This window comes from Rhinolophus sinicus, linkage group LG16 (genome assembly GCF_036562045.2).
Source record: "Rhinolophus sinicus isolate RSC01 linkage group LG16, ASM3656204v1, whole genome shotgun sequence".
Classification (NCBI taxonomy): domain Eukaryota; kingdom Metazoa; phylum Chordata; class Mammalia; order Chiroptera; family Rhinolophidae; genus Rhinolophus; species Rhinolophus sinicus.
The window spans coordinates 15,525,848-15,548,444 of NC_133765.1; the positions used below are offsets into that span (position 1 = coordinate 15,525,848).

The window sequence follows — 22,597 nt, forward strand, 5'->3', positions numbered from 1 at the left end:
AGAGCTCGCGCTCTAACCAACTGAGCCATCCAGCCGCCCCCATGTATTTTTTGTGTGAATTGTCTTTTTATGTCTTTTGCCCATTTTTCCATTTGGCCTTTAGTCTTTCCTTGGTTTTGAAAAGTTCTGTGTATTTTACAGATATTAGACATTTATCTCTTTTAACATGCAAAAGTTTAAAAATTTATTTTTTAATGTTTATTTTCTTAGTTGGTATTGTATGTGGAATTTTAACAGGTTATTATTTGTATTTATGGAAGTTATTGAGGTCTTTTTGTTTTATTTCCTGCTACCATGTGAATTTTTTTAAATGTTTGAATCTGCTTTATCATTGATTATCTAAGGCTCTCATGTATACCATCATGTCATCTACAAAATAGTTTAGATTCTTCTTTTCCAATTCATATGCCTCTAATTGATTTTTCTTGGTTAACTGAATTGGCTTAAACCTCCAGTGCAATGTTGAATAGTAGTGTAGACAATGGTATTCTGATCTTAGTGGAAATAGCTCCAATATTTCTTCATAAAGCAATGTATTGGTTTTAGAACTAAGGAGGGTTTATGTGTGCATGTATTTTATCATTTTTAAGAAACCCATTGGTTTCTGTATGCTTCACTGTTTTAATAAAAAATGGATATTGAATGTCATCAAAGGCTTTTTCAGCATCTGTGGAGATAATTACATGACTTTTCTCAACAGAGCTATTAATTCAGCATGTAACATTCATGGATTTACTAATTGAGCCAACCTTGTATTCCTAGGATAAAATTCCATTTGGCCATCATGTATTATTTTCTTAATTTGATGTTGTATTCTGTTTATTAATATTTTATTTACTATGTTTGTGTGATATTTTCCCCCTTTCTCCCACCTTCCCCCCACTCCGGTTCAAGCCGTTGCTTCTCGGTCTAGCTGTTGCTGACACAGCTCCCTGGCCCATGCTGGTGTTATGAGCCTTGCGCTGCCCCGGCTGAGGCAGCCGGTCGCCAGTTGTCAGTGGGCTGCTCATAGCAGCTCGCGGTAGCCCCACAGCAGCACACAGCAGCTCACGCTGGCTGCTGGCCGTTCACGCTGGCCACCTGCCGTTCTTGGAGGCCCACAGCAGCCCAGCCCAGGCTGGGGAGAGCTGTTGTTCACAATCTTAGCTGTAGAGGGCGCAGCCCACTGGCCCATGTGGGAATCGAACCAGCCACCTAGGCATTAGGAGCACAGTGCTCCAACCACGTGAGCCACTGGACCAGCCTGTTTGTGTGATATTCATAAGTGATATTGGTCTCTACTTTCCTTCTGATCAAAGCTTTAATTATATCTCATGAATTCTGGTATGTGGTGTTTTTCATTGCCATTTAAAAAATTTGTAGTTTAAATATTTCCCCTTTTACCTAAAAGTCATTTAATAAATGGTTTTAAATTTTTAGTTGAAAGGATATTTTGTTTTTTAAAAACGATTTTTTTATTAAAAAATATATCTACTGTATGATGGTGTCATTAAAATTTTTTCTATTTATTGAAAAATATATAGCTGACATACAACATTATATCAGTTTCAGGTGTACACCGTAGTTCAACATTTGGTTTTTATTCTGTTAATTTCTGGTTTAATTACACTATAGTCATAGAATATTTTTTTATTATATTTCTTATTTATAGAATTTACTGATGTTTTCTTGTGACTCAATATACAATCAATTTTTACACATGTTCATGTACACTTGAGAAAAAGTGTGGTCTGTTATCAGAGTGTAAAGTTCCATATAGATCCATAATATCTGCCCTGCTGAGTCTTCTGTCTCCTTACTTATTATTGTCTCCTGGATCTGACCTGTACTAAGAGTGGTACATCGTGTTCTCCAAGTATTAGTGAGTTTTTTCTGTGACTCCTTGCATCTCCTATAGTTTCTGCTTTATAAAGGTAATATTCTGTTATTTATTAAATAGTATATAGATACTCAGAACTGTTATATATTCACTGTGAATTTCAGCTTTTAGTATTAGAAAGTGTCTGGCTTTGTTAAATAGAATGCTTTTTGGCGAGAATCCAACTTTGTTGGTATCAGTTTTTCAACCTCTGCTTTCTTACTGTTTCCATGTGCCTGATATAACTGTCCATCTCTAATTTTAGGCTTTTTGAATTGCTTTAACTTTTTTTTGTTTCTTATTGACTTTTTAATATTCTGAGTATGAGTCCTTTATTTTTTTTATTTTTTTAAGATTTTATTGGGGAACAGTGTGTACTTCCAGGACTTTTCTCCAAGTCACATTGTTGTCCTTTCAGTCTTAGTTGTGAAGGGCGCAGCTCAGCTCCAGGTCCAGTTGCCGTTGTTAGTTGCAGGGGGCGCAGCCACCATCCCTTGCGGGAGTCGAACCGGCAACCTTGTGGTTGAGAGAACACGCTCCAACCAACTGAGCCATCTGGGAGCTCAGCGGCAGCTCAGCTCAAGGTGCCGTGTTCAATCTTAGTTGCAGGGGGCGGAACCCACCATCCCTTGCGGGACTCGAGGATTGAACCGGCAGCCTTATGGTTAAGAGCCCACGAACCGGCAGCCTTCAGAGTTAGGAGCACGGAGCTCCAACCGCCTGAGCCACCGGGCCGACCAAGTCCTTTATTAGATATACTGTGGTGAATATGTTCTCCCTGTCTGTAGCCTCATTTTTGTTGTCATTTTGTAGCCTTGTTTTTACTCCTTTAAGGCCTCCTGATGGGAGTTATGGTTTTGAGCTTCATGCGTGTAAGTTTGGAGTTCATTCGTTTTTAATTTTGTGGTGTGTTCTATTGTACGGATATACCAAATTTATCCCATTCTGTAGTTAATGGTCATTTGGGTTGTTTCTAGTTTTTATTATTATGTACAATACTGTTATGAACATTCTTGTACAAATCTCTGTGTACATGTGTGAATATTTTTTTAGGATATTTATCTAAGAGTGGGGTTACTGGGTCATAAGGTGTGCAAAATAGTCCCAGATTGTTTTCCAAAGTGATTGTTTCAGTTTATGCTCCCTTTAGCACTGTAGGGGATTCCAGTTGTCCCACATCTTGGTCAACATTTGACAGACTGTTTAATATTTTGCTAATCTGCTAGGAGTGTAATTATATCACAGTGTGGTTTTGACAGGCATTTCCAAGATTATTAATTAGGTTAAACATCTTTTCATATGTTATTGGCCACTTATGTTTCTTGTGAAATGTCTATTCAAGTCTTTTGCTCATTTTTCTTTTTGGTGTTTGCTTCTATTATTGTATTGATGTGTGTGTTCTTTATTCTGGGTATGAGTCCAGCGTGGGTTTGTCCTCCCCCCCCTCCCCTAGCATGCTTTTATATATTTAAACCTACAGAAAAGTTACAAGTCTAGTATAATGAATACCTGTGTATTTTTCTCCTCTGTTCACCAGTTGTTAGCATTTTACTGCATTTGCTTTACCTCTCTGCCTATACACTTGCATGTAGATAGAGGTAAAGAGAATTTTTTTTCTGAAGCATTTGAAAATATATTGCAGACATCATGACATTTCAATTGGACCTGGAGCTGAGCTGCGCCCTCCACAACTAAGACTGAAAGGACAACAATGTGACTTGGAGAAAAGTCCTGGAAGTACACACTGTTCCCCAATAAAATCTTAAAAAAAAAAAAAATAAAGGACTCATACTCAGAATATTAAAAAGTCAATAAGAAACAAAAAAAAGTTAAAGTGATTCGAAAAGCCTAAAATTAGAGATGGACAGTTATATCAGGCACATGGAAACAGTAAGAAAGCAGAGGTTGAAAAACTGATACCAACAAAGTTGGATTCTCGCCAAAATACTGTAGACTAGCAATAAGGACATTTTTTTACATAAAATGCCATTATCTTTCTTGAGGAAATTAATAGTAATTCCATATTATCTGTAGTCCACATTCAGATTTCCTCAATAGTTTCAACATGTCCTCTGTGCGTGCCCCCCCCCCATCCATTATCTAATCAAGGTTCCCACACTGCATTAGGTTGTAATGCCTATTTAGTCTCTTACTTAGTCTGCGTTTTGCTATTGTTATTTTTCTTGGCCTTGACACTTTTTGTAAATCCGAGCTAGTTTTCTAGTCCAGTGTCCCATAATCTGGATGTGTCTGATTATTTCCTGCATGTTGTTGGCACAGATGTACCAGGATGGCGCCGTGTCTTCTTGCATCACCTCAGGAGATAAGTGAAGTCAGTTTGTTTACTATTGGCGGTGCCAGTTTTGATCAGATGGGGAAGGTGGTAACAGCCAGATATCTCCATTGTAAAAGAACCTTTTCCTTTTGTGATTAGTAAATAATCTGTAGAGTAATACCTTGGCACTGTGCAAATCGTCTGTTTCCCAATAGCCTTTCACCCAGTTGGGTACTTTTTCAAATCTGAGTTGGTGATTTTTATAGTTGCTTGTTCTCTACTTGTAGTTTCAGTTCCCTCATTTTGTTTCTTTAAAACCATTAAGCAGTCTTATTTTATATACCTGAATGCTTTGCTTTGGGGGGGGTCTAGTTCTGCTTCCTGTTGTTTCTGATGCTTCTCACTCATGGTGTCATGTTTCCTTGTTTGTTTTTATGAGTTTTGACTACGAACTTGCATTTCATTGAGATTCACTCAATGAATCTGTGAATTCATTGAGGCCCGAGTTGAAGGTGGGCTCCTTCCCAGTAGACTTCACAGACTGAAGTTTTGGGGACCTCTCAAGCTGGTGTGAATTAGGTCGGAAACCTGAGGGCTGGCTTTATTCTGGCATGTTTGGGTGCAGCTTTAGTTCTGGTTCAGTCTAGCACTGAGCATATAGCCCTGTGGGGTCTCGTCTTTATGGGGATGCTTCTTTAAGATTACCCAGCTTGGGAGGGTCCTAAGTTTTATCTTTTGTTGGCCCAGAGGGCTTGAGAGCTGAAACTGCAGGTCACCAGTACAGCAAATGACCTCAGGGCAGGAGCCAACTGCAGGCTCCACAGACCTCATTAGGTTTGATTTTTATGTAGTATTTGGCCTCTGAAGGTTCCAGACTTTTTAAAAACCAACCTAGTGATGTACTGAAGTTGTTTAAATTTTATCAGCATTTTTGTTTCTTTTGGTGGGAAGGGTCAATCAGGGCATTCATCCTGATAGAAAGTGGCACCTCCCTAAGTCTGTGCTGGTTATGGAATGTTCAGGTACCTCGTAGGGCTGCAGGAGCTGGTTCTGTGGCCTTGTCTGGCACCCATGTAGGGCTCGGGGTCCTGTTTGAGGCACTGCCAGAATCCCATGTTGCCTGTTCTTGCCCTCTCACATGCACACAGTTAGTGAGGCAGGGCCAGGTGGGCTGAGGCAGGCAGAGGCACCATCTGGCATCTCTGGGTGGTGGCTCCCCCGCCTTGGCCAGCTTCTGGTGCCCTTTCTTGATTTCTACGCTTCTTCAGGGAGCAGTGGTCCTGTTGCAGTAAAAGGAAAGGCTCCATGACTGATTGAGTGCAGGGAAGGTGCCGGGGCAGACCTGTGACCTGTTCTTGGGTCCAGCTGTGGGGCACAGTGATGTGAATCTCCCAGCAGCCCAAGAGTATCAGTTAGGGACCTGTGGTCTCTGAGCACCAGCCCCTCCACTAGCCCTGCCTCCTCTGCCACTCGAGTTGCAAGGCTTCTGTCTGACTGTACAGCCCCCATGGGCTGTGGCAGGTCTCTGCCAGCACCTGGTCATTTGCGCTTGAGTTCCTGCCTCTGCCATGAGGGCATCCTGGGGTCCCTGTGGCTGCTGGGCCTGCCTGAGGCATGTGGCCTTGGTGGGAGGGTGAGTGCCAGGTGTAGCCCTGGCTGCGCACTGCTCCCCATGCCTGGGGAAGGCTAGGGTCCCCTTCCTACGGGGATAATCCTGAGGCTTGCCAGGCTGCTGCTGCTGAGGAAACATTGGGAGAATGCAATCGTTGTCCATCTGTGGGCTGAGAGCCTGTAGGGCTTTTGGGGGGCATGTGTAGCATCAGTTGGAAAGGCTGTCAGAGTTGTGCAAATTGTGTCAGATTGTCTTTAATTTTTAAAAGAATGTGTCTCACTTTGACATCTCGAAGAGCAGGCAGAATACGAAGTTGTGCTCGATGGATTAAGTTTCATGTTCCTTTGCCCTCCGGGAGGAAGAGACAAGTGATAGAACAGGGAAAGGAGGCGGTGGCCGGTATCACACATCGGCCTTACGCAAGGGGCTGCGGCCTCCGCTCCGGGCGGCCCGGTGCCAGGGGAGATAGGATAATGCGATTATTCTCAATTAGATTAATAAAGAATAATTAGATGTCATAAATCAAGTAATCATAGGATATTGTCATGGGAAAAATATGTAGCTAGAATTAATTAGTTTTCAAATAAAGCGTTTATTTTAATTGCTTGAAATGATGGAGCCTTTAATTGCGATGCCTCATTTTGGCCTGAGCATTTTTGTTGTTGTAACAACATGACGGGTTTGTTCCCTGCAGTTCTGGGGAAACAATAGAGGAGAACTTGATTTCATCACCTCAGAGTGAGCCTTGTACTGGTGAGGTTCTGGAAACTCCCATCAGGCCCCAGGCAGATGGCAAGTGTGGGCTGGGCTTTGGTTGGCGCTGCGTGTGTATGTGTGTGTGCGTGCATGTGTGCGCGTGCCCATAAACGTGTGCATGCATATGTGTGTGGGGGGGTGCGTGTGCATGCATGAGCACAGTGGGCGTGTGCACGTCAGGACTGCGCAATGGGAGTCCTGGAAAGGTGGCCTGTCAGACTCTGCGGCCTGGACCGAATGGTGTGGTGCCCTTCCTCCTGGACTGGGACTTTTCTGTCGGGTGGAGATGCTTTAGTGGAGTCTGCATTCTTGGGGGTCTCTGAATCTGTGCCTGTCGCCGACCAGTTGTTCTTAGGGGGCAAACACAGCACAGGCAGGCTGTGACTCCTGAGGGCTCAGCAGCTGCTTCTCTGAACTTGTCCACCAAGCCAGCCTGCCCAAGGGTAGCCACTGCAGGGTTTGCGACTGGCAGCATCTCCAGGTGGCTTATCTGTCTTGTGCTAGAGCAGAGGCCACAGGTCATGGAGCAGTATGGGGTTGGGTCCCTCTGCTCCCTGCAGGAGGCTGTCCTTTGTTTGGGAAGAATCAGTTGACCTTTAGCCAAAGGTGAGAGAGGTTGTTAGGCTGAAAACCCTGAAAGAGAGAGAAGGGAACAGAGACCTGACCATTTGTAAAGCATGTTCCCAGGAACCTCATCTTTCTCTTTGAAACCCCATGACAGGCAACATCTAGTGGGAGAGTGGCCAGTAAAGGTGACCATCCACCCTATGGTCAGAGACTGGGGCCGCCCCTTCCTGGGCCTGGCCCTATAGAGTCTGTTCTGGGTCATTAAGATCTAGGACCCAACCCTACTCCCACTCGCCTCATGGTGGCCAGACTTCAGCTCGCCTGGCAGCTGACACCACTCCTGCCGGGTCTCTGCAGCCTGGTGCTCACTGCGCACCTGCACAGGCTCTGGTTGTCTCCAGCCTCCGGGTGCTGCTCTCCCTCTGCTCTCTGGTGACCTGGAGCCCCCTGGGCTTTGCAGGGTCCCCAGCTGTCTCAACAGTGGCATTTCTTAGGTATTTTGAACCTTTTGCTCCAGTCAAACTGCTTCTGGGTCTCTTCTGAAGGTAGACAAGAAGGAAAGGGCCTGGGATGCTTTTAAGGAGGGGAGATACAGGGCTTGGTGTTAAGGGCATGGCTGAAGTGGTACCCTGGACTGGCGCCCACTGAGAAACCCACACCTCCCCTGCCTCTGTGCCTATGCATGTGTCCAGCCTCGTCCTACAGCCCCCTCCTGCATGGGCCTCTGTCCTAGGCCTGGAACCCCCTCTAACCCATGGCATCAGCCTCCCGGCCAAGGCTCTCTCCTGGAGGAACCCTTCCTGTCTTCTTTGCCTTTGTTCTTTTACTTGCCCCAGTTCCTCTGGCGGCTGTGGCTGCCATAGTGGTTGGGTACCTGGCCTCCTCACTGCTCTGCATGCAGGCTGCAGATGGGTGGGCTGGGTACTGTCCCAGAGCCTAACACCCTCAGCCTAGCCCGGGGTCTGCAGGCCGACAGATGTGTCCCCTGGCTGTTGGAACAGATCACTTCTGGTTCTGCCCCCACTCCCAACAGCTGCTGAGAGCAGCCACCCCTGCACTATGAAGTCCCTGGCTGCCTGTGGGACTGAGGTGGTGTAAGAGGAGGACATGGGCCTCCTGGGACTCTGCAGGGTTGGGTGGTTGGGGTAGGCTTAGTGGGAACACTAGATGGTTTCTTCTTTGGGATGGATGGACCCCAACAGGCCTTAAATACAGGACTAGTGATATGAGAAAGGGTCTCTCATCTGTGATAGCAGCCCTTCTGGAGGTGGCAAGGTGATTTGGTCCCCTGTCCCTTGCCCACACACTGCTGCGCCAGTCCCTCTGCCCCTTAGTGGCAGCGTACAGGCTCTGGAGCTCTCCAGAGCACGCCTGAGTCTGAGGGGCCTAGGGCAGTTCACTAGACCGTTCCTTCCCCAATATTAAGGGTGCTGCCTCCTTGAAGGTGGCAGTAATGATTAACAGTTGTGGGTGTTCAGGCCCAGGACCCAGCGGGCGGCATTTGCAGCCCACGTGAAGAAGAGGCTCCTCTCCATCTTCTGGCCCTGCTCCCTCTTCTGGAACCCCGGGACTACGCACACTGAATTTTCTGGGAGGGTTAGTTGGGTGGGCTTCCCGAGGCAGAAGCTGGAGCAAGGCCTGGACAGAAGGCAGGATTCAGCTAGGCCCAGAGGCAGCCCGAGGGGACGGCGCTGGTGGGGCCAGTGGGCTGCAGGGAGCTGGAAGGTGCAGCTGGTAGGTGGACTGGACTTCCTGTAGGCCAGTAGAGGGCTCTGTCCTGGACAAGGATGGCCGAAGGAAGGCGTGTTCTGTGCCCACCCCGGGATGGCACATGTTGGGACTAAGGTGGTCCCACTTGGGTGCAAAGGCCAACAGGCAGATAGAAGAGGGGGTAAAGGGGTTGGTAGCACCCAGGGAGGCCTCACTCACATGCCCTCCCTTCGTCCCCAGGTGACTGCGCCCAGCATGGCGGCCCCGCCACCCCCACCACCAGACCCCCAGTTTGTCCTCCGAGGTACCCAGTCAGCGGTGCATGCGCTGCATTTCTGTGGAGGAGCCCAGGGGCAGGGGTGCCCACTCCTCCTCTCAGGGTGAGTAGCTGCTGCCGACCCACCCCCAGGGACTAGCCCAGGGTGAAGTTGGGGTTGGAGGGTAGCAATGAGCCCAGCGGTCATTTGGGGGTCCTAGTGAGGGGCTCAGGCTGCCCCTCAGCAGGGCACACTGTGCCTTTAGAGCCCACTCGACATGCTGTCCCCTTTGGCCTCGCCCCCTTGGGGAAGACAGGGACATGGGCCCTCTCTGTCATAGGTGCCAACCAGTTTGCACTATCAACAGCGGCCCTCCCTCCCCCTGCAGAGAAGCAGGCTCTGCTTAAGGGGGCCCTCAGATGCTCCTGAAAGCCCCCTTGGAAGAGGAGCATGTGCCACTTTTACCTGTAGTTCATATTTAGAGCTGTCACCTAAACTAGAAACTCGAGCAGCTGGAACACCTGGTCCGCCAGCAGTGTGGTCTCCAGGCGGGCCCTACGGAGTGTGCTAGGCGTGGCTGCCCTCCCCTGACACCTCCTCCTGACCCTGACTTGTCTCATCAGGTCCCAGAGGGGGCTAGTGCACATCTGGAGCCTGCAGACCCGGAGGGCGGTTGCCATCCTGGACGGCCACAGGGGCCAGTGTGTGACCTGGCTGCAGACACTGCCACAGGGACATCAGCTCCTCAGGTAGGTCTCAGTGGCAGAATGTGGTCCAAAAGGAGCCAAGCTGTAGCCTTCAGTGTGCGCCAGGAGCTCTCCAGTGGAGGCCCTCATGGCCTCCCCCGGCCACCTCTGCTCTTGGCCCATCCTGAGGCAGTATGTTCGAGGTGTGCTGGGTGCTGTCCAGGCGGGTGCCCAGTGAAAAGGGCCCGAGGAACATACAGGGCGACACTGTCTGCAGCCCGGCATCTCCTGTGGCCTAAGCAGAGACTGCCTGGCCTGCTATGGCTCCCCGGTGCCAAGAGCTGGGGACCTATGGCTGAGCTCAAGGCCTCTCTTTGGAGGAGCCTTAGCTTCCCTTCCACAGGCCCTGGGGCCCTGGTATCATGACACTGCTCTGCTGGGTGACTTTCTCCTTGGCTGTGGAACCACCTTCCCACAAGGTGGCAAAGACTGGTCACCAGGGCATCACACAGAGCCTACGTCTAAAGCTCACCAGGCTGGTCAGGGCTGCGCTCCACACCCCAGCACAGCCGCCTCCAGGGCCACACGGAACGTCACATAGGTGCCCAGGTCTGCGGCAGTCGGCACTGGCCAGCAGGAAATGGCGGGAACAAGGGTGGCCTGACACGTCCGATGGAGGAGTTTGCTGCATTTGCTGAGGCCGTGGTAGGCCAAGCCTATGAGTATCACAAGGGGCCATGAGGGGCTGGAGGCTGGGCAGCAGAACAGGGAGTGGTTGTACTCTGGCACTGCTGCCATGGCCTTGTGGAGGTGACAGGCCTGGGGCTCCAGGTGCCAAGTGGGCCAGGAGGCAGCAGGAAGGGGCTGCAGGTGGGTGAGAGAACAAACTGGGAGGGGCTTCCCTGCTTCCCATGGGCAGAGGGACAGACAGGGCAGAGCAGAGACCAGGAGGGTAGGCAGGGAGCCAGGGGCCCGCCCGGCTGCCAGAGCTGGCCATTGTCTTGGGTCACACTGACATCTGCCCCTATTCAGGGATCGCTGCCCCAGCCCAGGAATCCACCAAGTCAAAGGGCCGCTCTCCTGACACTCTCTGCCCCAGCACTCCTGGACTGGCCTGTTCTGTTGCTCTGGACATCTGGGCACCATGGAGCCAGTCCCCAGAGGATGAAGCCTGCCGGGCCCCCACTGGTCTGCAGAGCACTTTTATGCCAGACTCATGTGGCTCCCACCCCCCTGAAGGTGGCTTTCAGGGGACCGAGAGACCAGAGGTATCTGGGCGGGCTGTGGCCCTGGACATGTGTGCTTGTAGAACCCTCACAGGGCCTTGCCTCCTTCCTGGCCAGGCAGGCCCAGATGCATGCCCACCCTCCTCCCTTGGTGCACAATGCCCTGTGGTTTCGGTCTTTCCCTGATAGTATTATGGAGTAGACGTCAGGTCCTAATAACCCACTAAGACACTTGCACTGGGAGCTACCATTTCTAATTGTTCCTGCAGAATTTTCAGCCGCAGCGTAGGCCCTCTGGGGCCTCCTGCTCCTCTAGGGCCCCGGCACCCTCTGGGATCCCCCAGCCATGAGTGCCCTGGTGCCTGACGCCCTGCTTTCAGGCTTTGCTCCTCGGAGAGCTGGGCCAATGTGGTGCAGGGTGGCAAACTCCTGATGCGACCTGTGAGCAGATGTTGGGTGGTGCCCCCCCTTCCATCTGGGATGGCACTGAAGCATCCAGGCAGGAGGCCCACGGGTCAGGAGGTCTGCAGCACAGATGTGCGGGTGCTTGGAATGTCCAGGTGCATTTATGTTGCACTAGAGGCCGTGCACCCAGCTGTGTTTAGAAGCCAAGTCTCTCCTAAGTGGCTCTTGAGGGAAGAAGGTGAGCTTTCATGTCAAGGGGAGCCTGGAGGACAGAAAGCGGGGAGCCAGGGGCCCTGGCCCTTGCCAAGCTGTACACAGGGCTCCAGGAAGCCCAAGGGCTGCTCCACAGACACCTCCAGCCCCGTCTGCAAGCTTGAGGACGCACCTGTGCCTTTGACAGGCGCCTAGGGTTTGTTTCCTGCCTTTTTTATTGTGAGATGTAACATACTCACAGAAAAGTGCACAGAACAAGTTTGCAGACTGTCGTATTATCAGAGAGCGGACACCTGTGTAACCACTCCCGGCAGGAAGCAGAGCCCTGCTGGCCTGCCGTCCACCCCATCCCAGAGGCAGCCCCTCGTGTCTCGTTCATGTTCTACCATCTGAACGTGCGTCTCCAAAGGCAGAAATTCATTTTGTCTGGTTTTTATTTTTTTTTCCCTTAAGAAAGTGGAGCCATACGGAACAGCTTCCTGTGTCTGACTTCTTTCACTTGTCTCTGTCTTTGTGAGATCCACCGCAGTGCACGAGGCTATGGCACGCTGTGCGGGCTTTCTCTGTGTGTACTCCGTGGACATGTGTCCCCAGATCGCTTACATTCTACTGTCGGTGAACATCCAGGTTGTCCACTTGGAATGCTGTGGACAAAGCGGAGGCAGGCTCCCATCCAGGCCTCCTAGTGCCAGATGCACTTGTGTCTGCAGGGTGGACCCCATACCCAGAGGTGGGACACCTGTGCCCCAGGGTACGTGCATATTGGGCTTCCCCGGGGGCGCCAGGCAGCACTCAGCCCAGTGCAGTGAGTGCTCCCACCCCCCGCCCCTCACTGCCACCTGGGGCTGAGGAGATTCGGGGTGTGGCTGTCCCTGCATGAGCATCAGCTGGGGTGACGGGCGTCAGGCCAGGAGAGAATGTGTACAATGTTAGCAATGAGAGGACCAGGTAAAAGATGTGTGGGAGGTCTTCCTACTGTTCTCACTTCTGATCCGTGAGTTTGAAACAAATTTAAGAGAAAAAGTCACTTAAGAACAGGCCAGTGTTTTGCTCACAGCATGGCTGCCGTCTTCACTGTGAGTCAGATGCCCTCCGTGTGCCCGCGTGTCTCTCTTGTGTTAAGCTCTGGTGTGTCCTTGTGGGACACTCCCATGTCTGTCTCCCTCAGTGCAGCAGAGCATGTCATCAGCCCGTTCCTTAGGAATGTCATGTGATTCCTCGTCCTCCCAATGTCCAGGCATTTTAACATCAGCTTGGCGGGGTCTCCAAAATGGAGTGGAGATTTGGATTGGACCCAGTTGCTCTGGGTCAGCCTGTGTGAGGGGAGAACAGCCATCTGCACAGCACCAAGTTCTGGGGGCCTGGGTATCTCGTGTGACTGGGAAGGTCTGTCACAACACTGGTGGCAGCACCAGTGACTAGATGCTGGGCCTGGTGTGGGCTCTCTGGCCTCCCACCACTGTCCTTTTCTGCTCCAGGACCCATCAAGTTGTCATGTCTCCTTAGTCCCCTGTGGTCTGTGCTTGCTTCTCTTTCCCTTGTTTTTCCTGACCTTGACTGTTGGGAAGAGGGACGAATCCGGAGTTTTGTAGAATGCCCCTCACGTTGGGTTTGCATCATGATTTCTCAGGATTAGATGGGTTGATGGGCTTTCGGAAGGAAACCCACAGAGGCCAAGGGCTCTTGTCCCATCATGTTGGGGTCCATAAGGTCCACAGGAGGCATCTCTGGTGAGCGTCACCTTAGTCACTTGGGGAAAGCATGTCTGCAGGTGTCCTACCTTCAGGGACATTTACCTCTGCTTACCGGGCTCCTCGGAATTGAGTCCCTAGGTCCAGCAAGGACCTTCATCAAGGGGCAAAGAGTTAAGAATTAAGGAGGGTCAAAGAATGTGTGGTCCTGCTGGAGCCTCCACAGTGAGTAATAGCATCTGGGAGAATACTTTGAGGCGATGCATATATCCTATTTCTCCTTAAGTTTCACCCACTGATTTTAGCCTCCATCAGTGGGTTCTGTCCCTGCAGTTATTACTGGGGTGTTCTCATGGGGGCTTTGTGTTTCCCACACTCCTACTTTTGGTAAAATTCTACTTTAATTGGAATTCTGTAAGGAATGTTTATCTCCTCTTCTTTATTTATTTATGTGTTTCCTCATGAGTCTGGGCTCATGGAGATTTATTTTACTCTTTGGTTATAATCTCATACTACCGTTATTTATTTTATTACTCAGGTTGCTCCAGCTTTGGCACCTGGGTCCTTTGGATGTGCTCCCATTTTTTGTTTTAGTTTTAAGATATTGCCTTACTTTCTGGCTAGAAGATGCTCAGAACTCATCTTAGCTTTCCCCCACTCCAGCCCTAGACTCAGCCATTTCTCCAGAAACCTGGTTCCTGTTTTTAGAGAAAGGGTCAAAAAGCAGACCAGGGCACTAGGCATGCTTATCACTACTAGGGTGTTGTCGCGTCTAGGTCCTCTCGGGGCAGCCTGAGGAATACCTGTATGTGCACGAGCCAGGCTGCATACACACCTGTATATGCCTCTGTGTCCCTCTGTCTGTATATGTACTGGGATAAACAGGCATTCATACTGCCGTCTCTGATTCGAATCCAAAACCACGGGTCCATCATGCCTGCCCTGGGCTTGTTTGTGACCGATTTCTGTGATGGGAGAAACCTGGCTCCTGCTGTCCACCGCTTACGTACTTCTCTGTTCAACTGTGCTGTACAGGTAAAGAGGATTCAGAATTGCCAACCCATACCCTTGTGAGAAACAGATGGACCAGCCAGAGTCCCATGTTTCTGTACAGTTATTGTGCCTTTAACCTTGCAATATCGAGTCAACACACTTCCAAAATTCCTCAGGTCAGTTTCTGTCTGCCCTCCTGCTGGGTTCCCTACATCCTACATTTGTCACAGTCTCTAGTCCGTCCTGGGATTTTTTTTATTTTTTGTTTTAAAGTTAAGTTTGCTCTTTGTGGCATAGATCTGTGGGCTTGGTGATACCCAGTCATGTATGTGCCACTCCAGGGCCACACAGAGTGGGCTGTACCTTACAGAGCTCCTGTGGGCAATGTCCTGTAGCCCTCTGTCCTGCCATCATGCCTCTCCTAAAAGGTCACACCAATGGAATCATGTCTTATGTGACCTCAAATCTGGCTTCCTTAACTTAGCAAAATGCATCTAAGATTCATGTAGGCTGTTGCATGCACCCTAGTTTGTTCATCTGTTGCTAAGCGGAATTGCATGGTGTGGATGCATCACAGTTCGTTATCCAGTCTCCTGTTGAAGGGTTGTTTACCGTTTCGGCAATTATGAACAGAGGTGCTGTAAATATTCATGTACAGGTTATTGTGTGAAAGGAGGTTTTAAATTCACTTGGGAAAATCCCTGAGGGTAGGATTGCCAGGTGGTCAAAGTTAATTTACAAAGGGACACAGGGAGGGAGAACACTCGCTTTGGCAGCATGGGGAGTGGCAGGAAGACCACAGGGGGCCTCCCTCTGCAGTGTGTCCCTGAGATGCCCATAAGCGCGTCAGGCACCGGACGCCTTAGATGCAGCCTCAGCGTGTGTGTACCAGGGCTGAGAAGCCCTTCCTCAGCGCAGGTGCCCCGGCTCAGTATCTGGCGCTGGCCTCAGCCTCTGCCTTCCTTCAGCCACAACATGCTGATGTCTGTCCAGGTGGTCAACGCAGTCCACTACCTGGGAGACTCATGCCTGTCTCCTCTTGGTTTTGGCAGTCAGGGCCGGGACCTGAAGCTGTGCCTGTGGGACCTGGCAGAGGGCAGAAACACCGTCGTGGACTCTGTGCACCTGGAAAGCGTGGGCTTTTGCAGGGGCTCCATCCTGGCTGGGGGCCAGCAGCACTGGACACTGGCGGTGCCAGGCAGAGGCAGCGATGAGGTAAGTGCCAGCCTGCACAGCGCCATGTTCATGTGCCACTGGGCACTCGGTGTGCCCTACATGGGCACACTCGTTCTTAGCACCTGGTTGCAGGAATGCTGTGCTTGCCGCAGGACTCCATGGAGCTGTGGGGCAGGTCTGCGTCTGTCTGCCGGTCCTTGGGATGGGCCATGGCCGGGTCACCTGTGAGGGGGCCCTGGTTGTGAGTCAGCAGGGAGACCCAGAGGATTGGCTGGTGTCTCTGGGAGGCCCTGGCACCTGGCATGATGCAGATAGATGCGTGTCAAGGACCGAGGCTATCAGGAGTATTGAGGGAAGGGCCACCTAGATAGGTTCTCAGAGGACTAGGAGGAGGCGTGTGCAGGAAGTCCCCAGAAGGCCAGCATGAGGTGGTAGGAGACAGACCAAGGCCCTGGGGAAGTTGAGGTGCGGCTGGGAGCCAGGGCAGCAGGGGAGGGCAACCTTTTGGGGAACAGAACCGGGCCGTGGTGTGAGAGGCCACTGGCAGGGCTGGGGTAAGGGCTGAGGTGGTGATCACAGTAAAGGGGCACAGGTGAGCAGGGGAGCATCAGAGGACAGGGCTGGAGGGTGGGGTGGGCATGATGGAGCCTTGGAGGTCACTGTCAGGTGGCGCTCAGGCCACAGCGGCTAGCATTGGTTGGTGGTGGCAGAGACTGGTCAGGCTGGACAGTGGCATCCACACCCTGGAGACAGAAGAAGCAGAATCCCCCAAGGGAAGCAGTGCCCAGGATGTGGGGCCGATGGCGGGAAGCCAGGGCCGGGGTGGTAGAGGAGGAGCAGGGTGTGGCTGGAGGTGCCCGCTATTGGGGGAGCTGAAGAGAAATGGGAAAAGAAACCCATGAGCAGTGATTGGACGGCCTGGTGAGTATGGGGGCCGGCTGCTGGGGGTGGGGGCGGGGTGGTGGGCAGGGGACCTCCTGTCTGCCTCCTACCTCTCCCCGTGTCCCCTGCTGGCCCAGACAGCCTGCATGGCAGGTGGCGCTGGGCAGGGACCTAGGCCTATGTACACAGGGAGGTGTGGGCCCCCTCCAACCCCCCGAAGAACCGTTTGTCTTAAAGCATATTCATTTCATAAATAATGAGATAGAAATAGGCATTTATTTGTTCATGATTGCGTTTAAATCACCAATTAGGAGTTACATATACTTTTCTTGCCCATTTGCCAAAAACCTGTTAAAATTTTTATTAATGTGAAAAGAGAGAGGTGTGCTTCCTTTGGGCGGGCAGGAGCCAGGCAGCCCAGCCTCTTCCGTGCTGCACATGCAGAGACCAGCCTGGGGGCCAAGCCAGCTCTCCCGCCCAGGCCAGGGTGCCGTGTGCTGTCCTCCACCTTGGCCACCCCAGGACTTCAGCGGGCACATCCCTCCTCCTGCCCTCACCTTCCTCCCCTGGGCCTGACCCCTGAGACCACTCATCCCTTCTGCTTGAAGCTGTTTTTATCTGAGCTTCTGGCTCCCAGCTCTGGCAATATCTGTGTTGTTCAGGAGCAGCCAGTCTGGGGACCTCGCACCTCCTGGGAAAATGGTTATTTTCCATGTTCCCACTTGGAATCTGCCTGGACTGGGTCCTGGAAAAGCATCGCTGGCCTGTGCCCAGACAATGCCCGGGGAAGACCTGCTCCCGCCTCGCTCGGCCGTCTGGGTGGCCAAGCTTGCCCAAACGAAAGGTTTTTTCCTTCTGGAAACAAAAGTTGCAGTTGAGTGCCAGATGGAAAGCACTGTGGTGTCTGCTGGAGGCTCCGAGCACAGGCTGCTGGGCCTGCCTGGTCCTCAGGCTGCGTGCAGCTCCTTGCTCTCCTGCCCCCACACTCCCTCCCACAGCACCCAGCTCAGGCCTCGGAGCTGCCCTGGTTTCCCCTTTAGCCCCCTCCTCCCAGCTAGAGCAGACTTGCTGGGTGACTCGTCCCTGCCTGATCCCCCTGTCCTTGTACCCCTCTTCACTGCCACCAGAGGAGTCTTCCTCAGCCCACAGGTCAGATGGGCCCTCCTTGTTGACCTATGGACCTATGTGCCAAACCGTCCAGGGTGCAGGTCTGTGCAGACAGTACCTGGCCACGTCTGCTTCCTGTGACATCCTCTCCCTGTGGCTTCTCCTCCCCGCACCAGGTACTTAGCATCTTAAAACCCACCTGTCCTCCTGATCTACCGTGTTTCCCTGAAAGTAAGACCTCACCGGAAAATAAGCCCTGGCATGATTTTTTTCAGGATGACATCCCCTGAACATAAGCCCTCCTGCATCTTTTGGAGCAAAAATTAATATAAGACCCGGTCTTATTTTCGGGGAAACACGGTAGTGACAAAAGGAGCAAATCTCATTTGAAGAAACCTGAATAATTCAAGCAATAGAACAGTGCAGAGAGTAGAAAATCAAGTGTCCTGCCCCCAGCAGTTTGATCTGTGTCCTTCCAGAATGTCCCTTCACAGCACAGTCTTGGGCTGCTCACGTGGACCCTGTGAAGCAGAGAAGGGGGCCCTGCCACTCAGCCACAGCCTGCTGCTTTACACTCAGTACAAGGTTGGGGCTCGAGGTGCAGAACTGAGAAGAGCCTGTCTCTGTTTCTGTTTCTCTCTCTGCCCTGGGTGAGCCGCCCTGGCTGGGTGCTCCGCCTGCCTCCCGCAGGCTCCCAGGCTTCCCACAGCGTTGGCAGCGGTTCTCAGGTGAGGAGCCTGTGCCTGAGTTGGTATCACTCCCTGCAGAGAACAGAAGGGCTCCCAGAGCCCCCTCTCCTTTCTCAGCAGTTTTCTTTTTACTTCTGGGCCCACTACCACTTCTCCTTGGTTGTCACGCATCCGCTTATATTTCTTTTCATTTTGCTAGAGCTTCTCCTTGAGCATCTTTGCTGTTCCAGGGGCTCCTTCTGGAGCCTATTATTTCATGGCAGTAACAACTGCTCACATCACTTCAGTTCTTTTCTGTCTCCTCTGTGGGCATGAAGGCCGATGTGGCTGGCATAGATGCTGGCCCGACGACGGTGGAGAGCCTGTGTGTGTGTGTATGCATGTGTGTGTTTGCATGCATGTGCATTTGTGTGTGTACATGTGAACACCTCGCCCTTCCTAGCAGTGAGCCTGTCCCCTGGTTCTGGGACACTGCGTGGTCTTCTGGCGAGAGCCCTGCCTGAAGCACACCCATGGCCCACGCTTGTACGGGTGTCACCCAAGCGCAGAGGCAGGCAGGAGGCGCATCAGAGGGCCCTGAAGCTGAGAGGAACAGACCACGACACCAGCTTTCTGCCCTGCCTGCAGCTGCCCTTAGACGTGACACCCAACACACGTGTGGCATATTTGGAACTTAAACTTGACCTGGGACTTAACTCCAGTTCTCAGGCTGGTTCTTCTGTGTGCATTAGTGAGAACAGCTCAGCTACACTCACACCACTTGAGTTCACCTCGGGTTCTCATTGCTGAGGGTTCTATGCTGTGGGTGTCAGACATCAGACCTGCTATCTCCGACTCAATGTCCCCGACCCCTCTGGACGTCACGCTGCCCCCATGTTGGTGAGGGGTGATATGCAGCGCCAGAGTTGGCTGCACATTGTTGCTGTGACATTGCTGGTGGAGCCGCTCTTGCCAGCGCCTGGGGAGCTAAGGGCCGGCCAAGTCCCCCCACCACGGAACAGTAGATCTGCATCACACAGAATCCCCTCTCCTCTTCCAAGCCCTGCATGAGTGGCACCCTGTTTGGCAGATGAGGGAGCTGAGGCGCAAGGGATGCAGACAGCTGGGAGCCTAATTCCAGTCTGCGGGGCTTCAGCACCTGAGCCTGCTCCTCCCTTGATGGTCCCCTGCAGATGGGGTGGGGCAGAGCCGGGCCCAGCTCAGTGGGTAGGCCCAAGTGTGAGCTGGCTGTGTGGGGCATCAAGGCACATCTGCCAGCCCAATTCAGGTGACACAAAACATGCATGACACCCAGAGTGGAGGCACAGGGCACTCGGAATAGCCAGGCTCCAAACAGAGCTTCCTGTAGCGTACATCACAGTCGTTTCCTAGGCTGGGTGCTAGGTCCCCAGGCGCTCCCTGTACAAGTCTTTGTACCATTTGATATGCCTGCGATAATTCACATGTAAAACCCAGAGCAGGAAAGGGAAGCAGGTGGAGGTTGGGAGAATGGGCGGGCTGAAGCAGTGCGTCGCCGTGAGCCAGGCCTGCTCAGTGAGGAGGTAAAATCGGGAGAGGCTGGAGGGAGCAGCCAGGTGGGAATGCCGGTCACTCAGGAGTGACGTGCACGTTGTTTCCCAAGGCCCGTAGCACTAGAGCCCACAAGTCTGCAGCCTAATTAGGAGGCTGGGCTCCCAGGTTCCTACCGGGAACAGACAGAAACTCGCAGCAGTCTTGGCTAATCGCCTTAAAAGTCTCTTGTTTGTATAGTACAGACTTGACTTGGCGCCGGCCCAAATCAACTTGTTTTCTTACTGTCAGGTTCAGATTCTGGAGATGCCATCCAAGACGTCAGTGTGCACCCTGAAGCCGGAGGCAGATGCCAAGCCGGGCATGCCCATGTGCCTGGAGCTGTGGCAGGTAAGGCCCAGCGCACGCCAGCCACGCCCTGCCAGCCACGCCCGCCAGCCGTGAATCATGCCCCATTCAGGATTTGGTTTGTCGTCAAACCAACAGGGCAATTAGCCCCTTGAGAGAACATGTGCATGCCGCCTTCCTCAGCAGCCTCTGTCCCCCGAGGCCCCTGCCACCCTCCTGTTGTTGCAGGAGCATGCCGCCCCAGGGCAGGCCTGGCTTGTGCTATCCTCTGCAGGCTGGTGTAGGGGGGTACCCCCTCTGCTGGTGCAGTGAGGAGGGACAGTTGGGTCAGCTGAGCCGGCCCCCTCCCGGGGAGGGACTCTGCTCTCCTCCTCTCCACACACCAGTCCCTGGCCCTGCACAGGCCTGGGAGGGGAGTGCTGACTAACCCTGCAAGCCTGCACGGCCCTGGCTCTGCTTGGGATTAATTTTTGTTACTTCTTTGCCTCGGAGAGGCAGAAGTGGGCTTAACATGCTGGCGTTCCCCGCGGCCACACTTGGAATTTCTGATCTACAGCCATTTCCTTTTTTCTTGACTTTTCTTTGATTAGAGAGGGTCAGGAGGCTTCTCCTGGGGCTGGTAGCAGAAACTGGGAGGCCAAGGGCTGGGGGGGGGGGGGTCATAGGCCCGAGTCCCGGCAGGAGAGGTTTCGGTTCCTGGGATGAGCCTGAGGCCTGGGAGGGGGCCTCCTGGGCCTGCTCACCTCCTCCAGAGGCCCCGGCTCTCAAGCCTGGGGCAGCAAAGTCAATGGTCTAGTGTGTTCACTTAGAAAGAATCCTGGGCAGCGTCTTGGCCATTGCAGAAACTGTAGTGAGCAGGTCACTGACCAGTGCCCATCTCGGGAGCACTGCTTACGGTCCATATTCCCTGCTCTGTTCAGTTCACCAGCACCATCTGAGGGCCACCCTGTCTGTGCCCACCTGGGATCAGGCGCACGTGATTCCTGCCCTGTGCCTCACTGCTTGTTTGAAGTCTTCCTAAGAGTTAGATCAGACGGTCTCAGGCAGTTTGGAGATGTTTGTGTGACCAATGGGATCCGGGGACAGGCATCCCCAGAGACCCTTCCCCAAGCCTTCTGCCCTTCTAAGGATCAAAATGGTTCCCTGGTCTTTCTAGCAGTTGGTTTCCTCCTGTAGTTCCTTAACCAAGAACATTCTAGTTGGAATTCAGGATCTCTGGTAAGCTGATGCTGTGGTGTGCTGCCACTGCTGCAGTCCCTCAGAGAAGCTCACAGGGGTGAGGAGGTGAGGCTCCGAGGCGCACCTAGATGATGAAACTCCTGATGCCAGCAGGTTAGTGGCAGACACCTGGTGGGAAACACCCCCGAGGCCGTGATGCTGTGGCATGCCATCATGCTCGCAGGTCCTAGGGCAGGACGTCGGAGGCTCTATCTGCTCATACTTTGCTCCCTGGAAATGCTGTCATTGCGTAATCATGTAAAAATTCCAGCAGAAAAATGTGTAGAAATGGGATGTACAAACTTGTTAAGGTAATTAATATAGTTGACAGAAGGACAAATCGCGTTTTTGTTATTTGATACAGATCCAACACAAATTGTTCTGTTAAGAATAGTCTATGTTAATCTTAAATGTCCCTTTTTTCCTCTCCAAACCTGAAGGTCCAGGTTATAGTTTATTAACTGGAGTGTAAGAGTGACCTGACATGGTATTTTTTTTATGAAACATTCAGATGTATTCTTGTTTTGCTCCTCAAGGAGGCTGGCCTGTGTTGTGACAATGATTACCATGTAAAAGGTCAAGATCAGAATCGAGCCTCACGCAGAGTTAGTCACACCAGCCCTCAGAGCAGTGGACCCCACCTAATCTGGGGGCTTCCCACAGGACCTCACGGTACCATAGGCAAGGCCTGCCTCTTGGGGTCCCTCTGGGCTGGCACAACCACAGACAGGAGGGGTCACAGAGTAAGTCCTTGTGATTTTAGGCCCTCACTCCATAGAGGTCAGTCTGGCACTGACGGTGTGGCCACCAAAGGCCTGTGGCCATAGGAGCACTGTCCTACCTGCAGTCTGTCACTGAGGGACCACAGCGACCCTGTGTGCTAGGAGAGAAACTGGAGAAAACTGCAGCACAGTGGGGAGCAGGGCTGGAGTAACTGTGGGGTGAGCCCCTGCAGGCCAGTCTGGCTCCTGCTCTGGCTGCCCTGAGGTACCTCAACAGGGGGGTCAGCAGCATGTAGCCCCTGAACTAGTTGAGGTGCTCAGAACCCAGAGACCACAGGCATTGCATGGCTTGGGCGACAGAGACGTACCAGAAACAATGTGTCAGCAAAGGCAGGAGCCCCGGACCAGGGAAGAATGTGCCCAGGGTGCACGGGGGAGACGCTGAGCCCAGGCAGCATGGCCGGGAAGCAGGTGACCCGTCAGAGCACTCTCCCAAGGGGAATGGACCCAAGTGGGCCCCACGTGAGTTCCTCGCAGCCAGCCTCTGTGATGGGGTCCAGCAAGTCTGGTCTCAGGGTTGGTGCAGATTCTTGGTCGGGGTGCAGACAGTGCATCTGGGCTGTTTCCACCTGGCCCTCTAACTTGGGTCCTGATATGGTTGCTCATGGAGGTGGCCCTGTCTGGAGAGGCACAGCCG

The 22,597-nt window shown here is 52.2% G+C and overlaps 1 protein-coding gene across 2 annotated transcripts in view; it reads left to right on the forward strand.

Moving 5' to 3' along the window:
* GNB1L (G protein subunit beta 1 like) overlaps positions 1-22,597 on the forward strand; it is a 56,628-nt gene that overhangs the window by 18,084 nt on the left and 15,947 nt on the right. For both annotated transcript variants that reach the window (XM_074321839.1, XM_019755914.2), the window contains 4 exons: positions 9,019-9,158; positions 9,659-9,784; positions 15,302-15,464; positions 19,904-20,002. In XM_074321839.1, the coding sequence (XP_074177940.1) occupies positions 9,019-9,158; positions 9,659-9,784; positions 15,302-15,464; positions 19,904-20,002 (528 nt within the window). The remainder of the gene's footprint in view (positions 1-9,018; positions 9,159-9,658; positions 9,785-15,301; positions 15,465-19,903; positions 20,003-22,597) is intronic.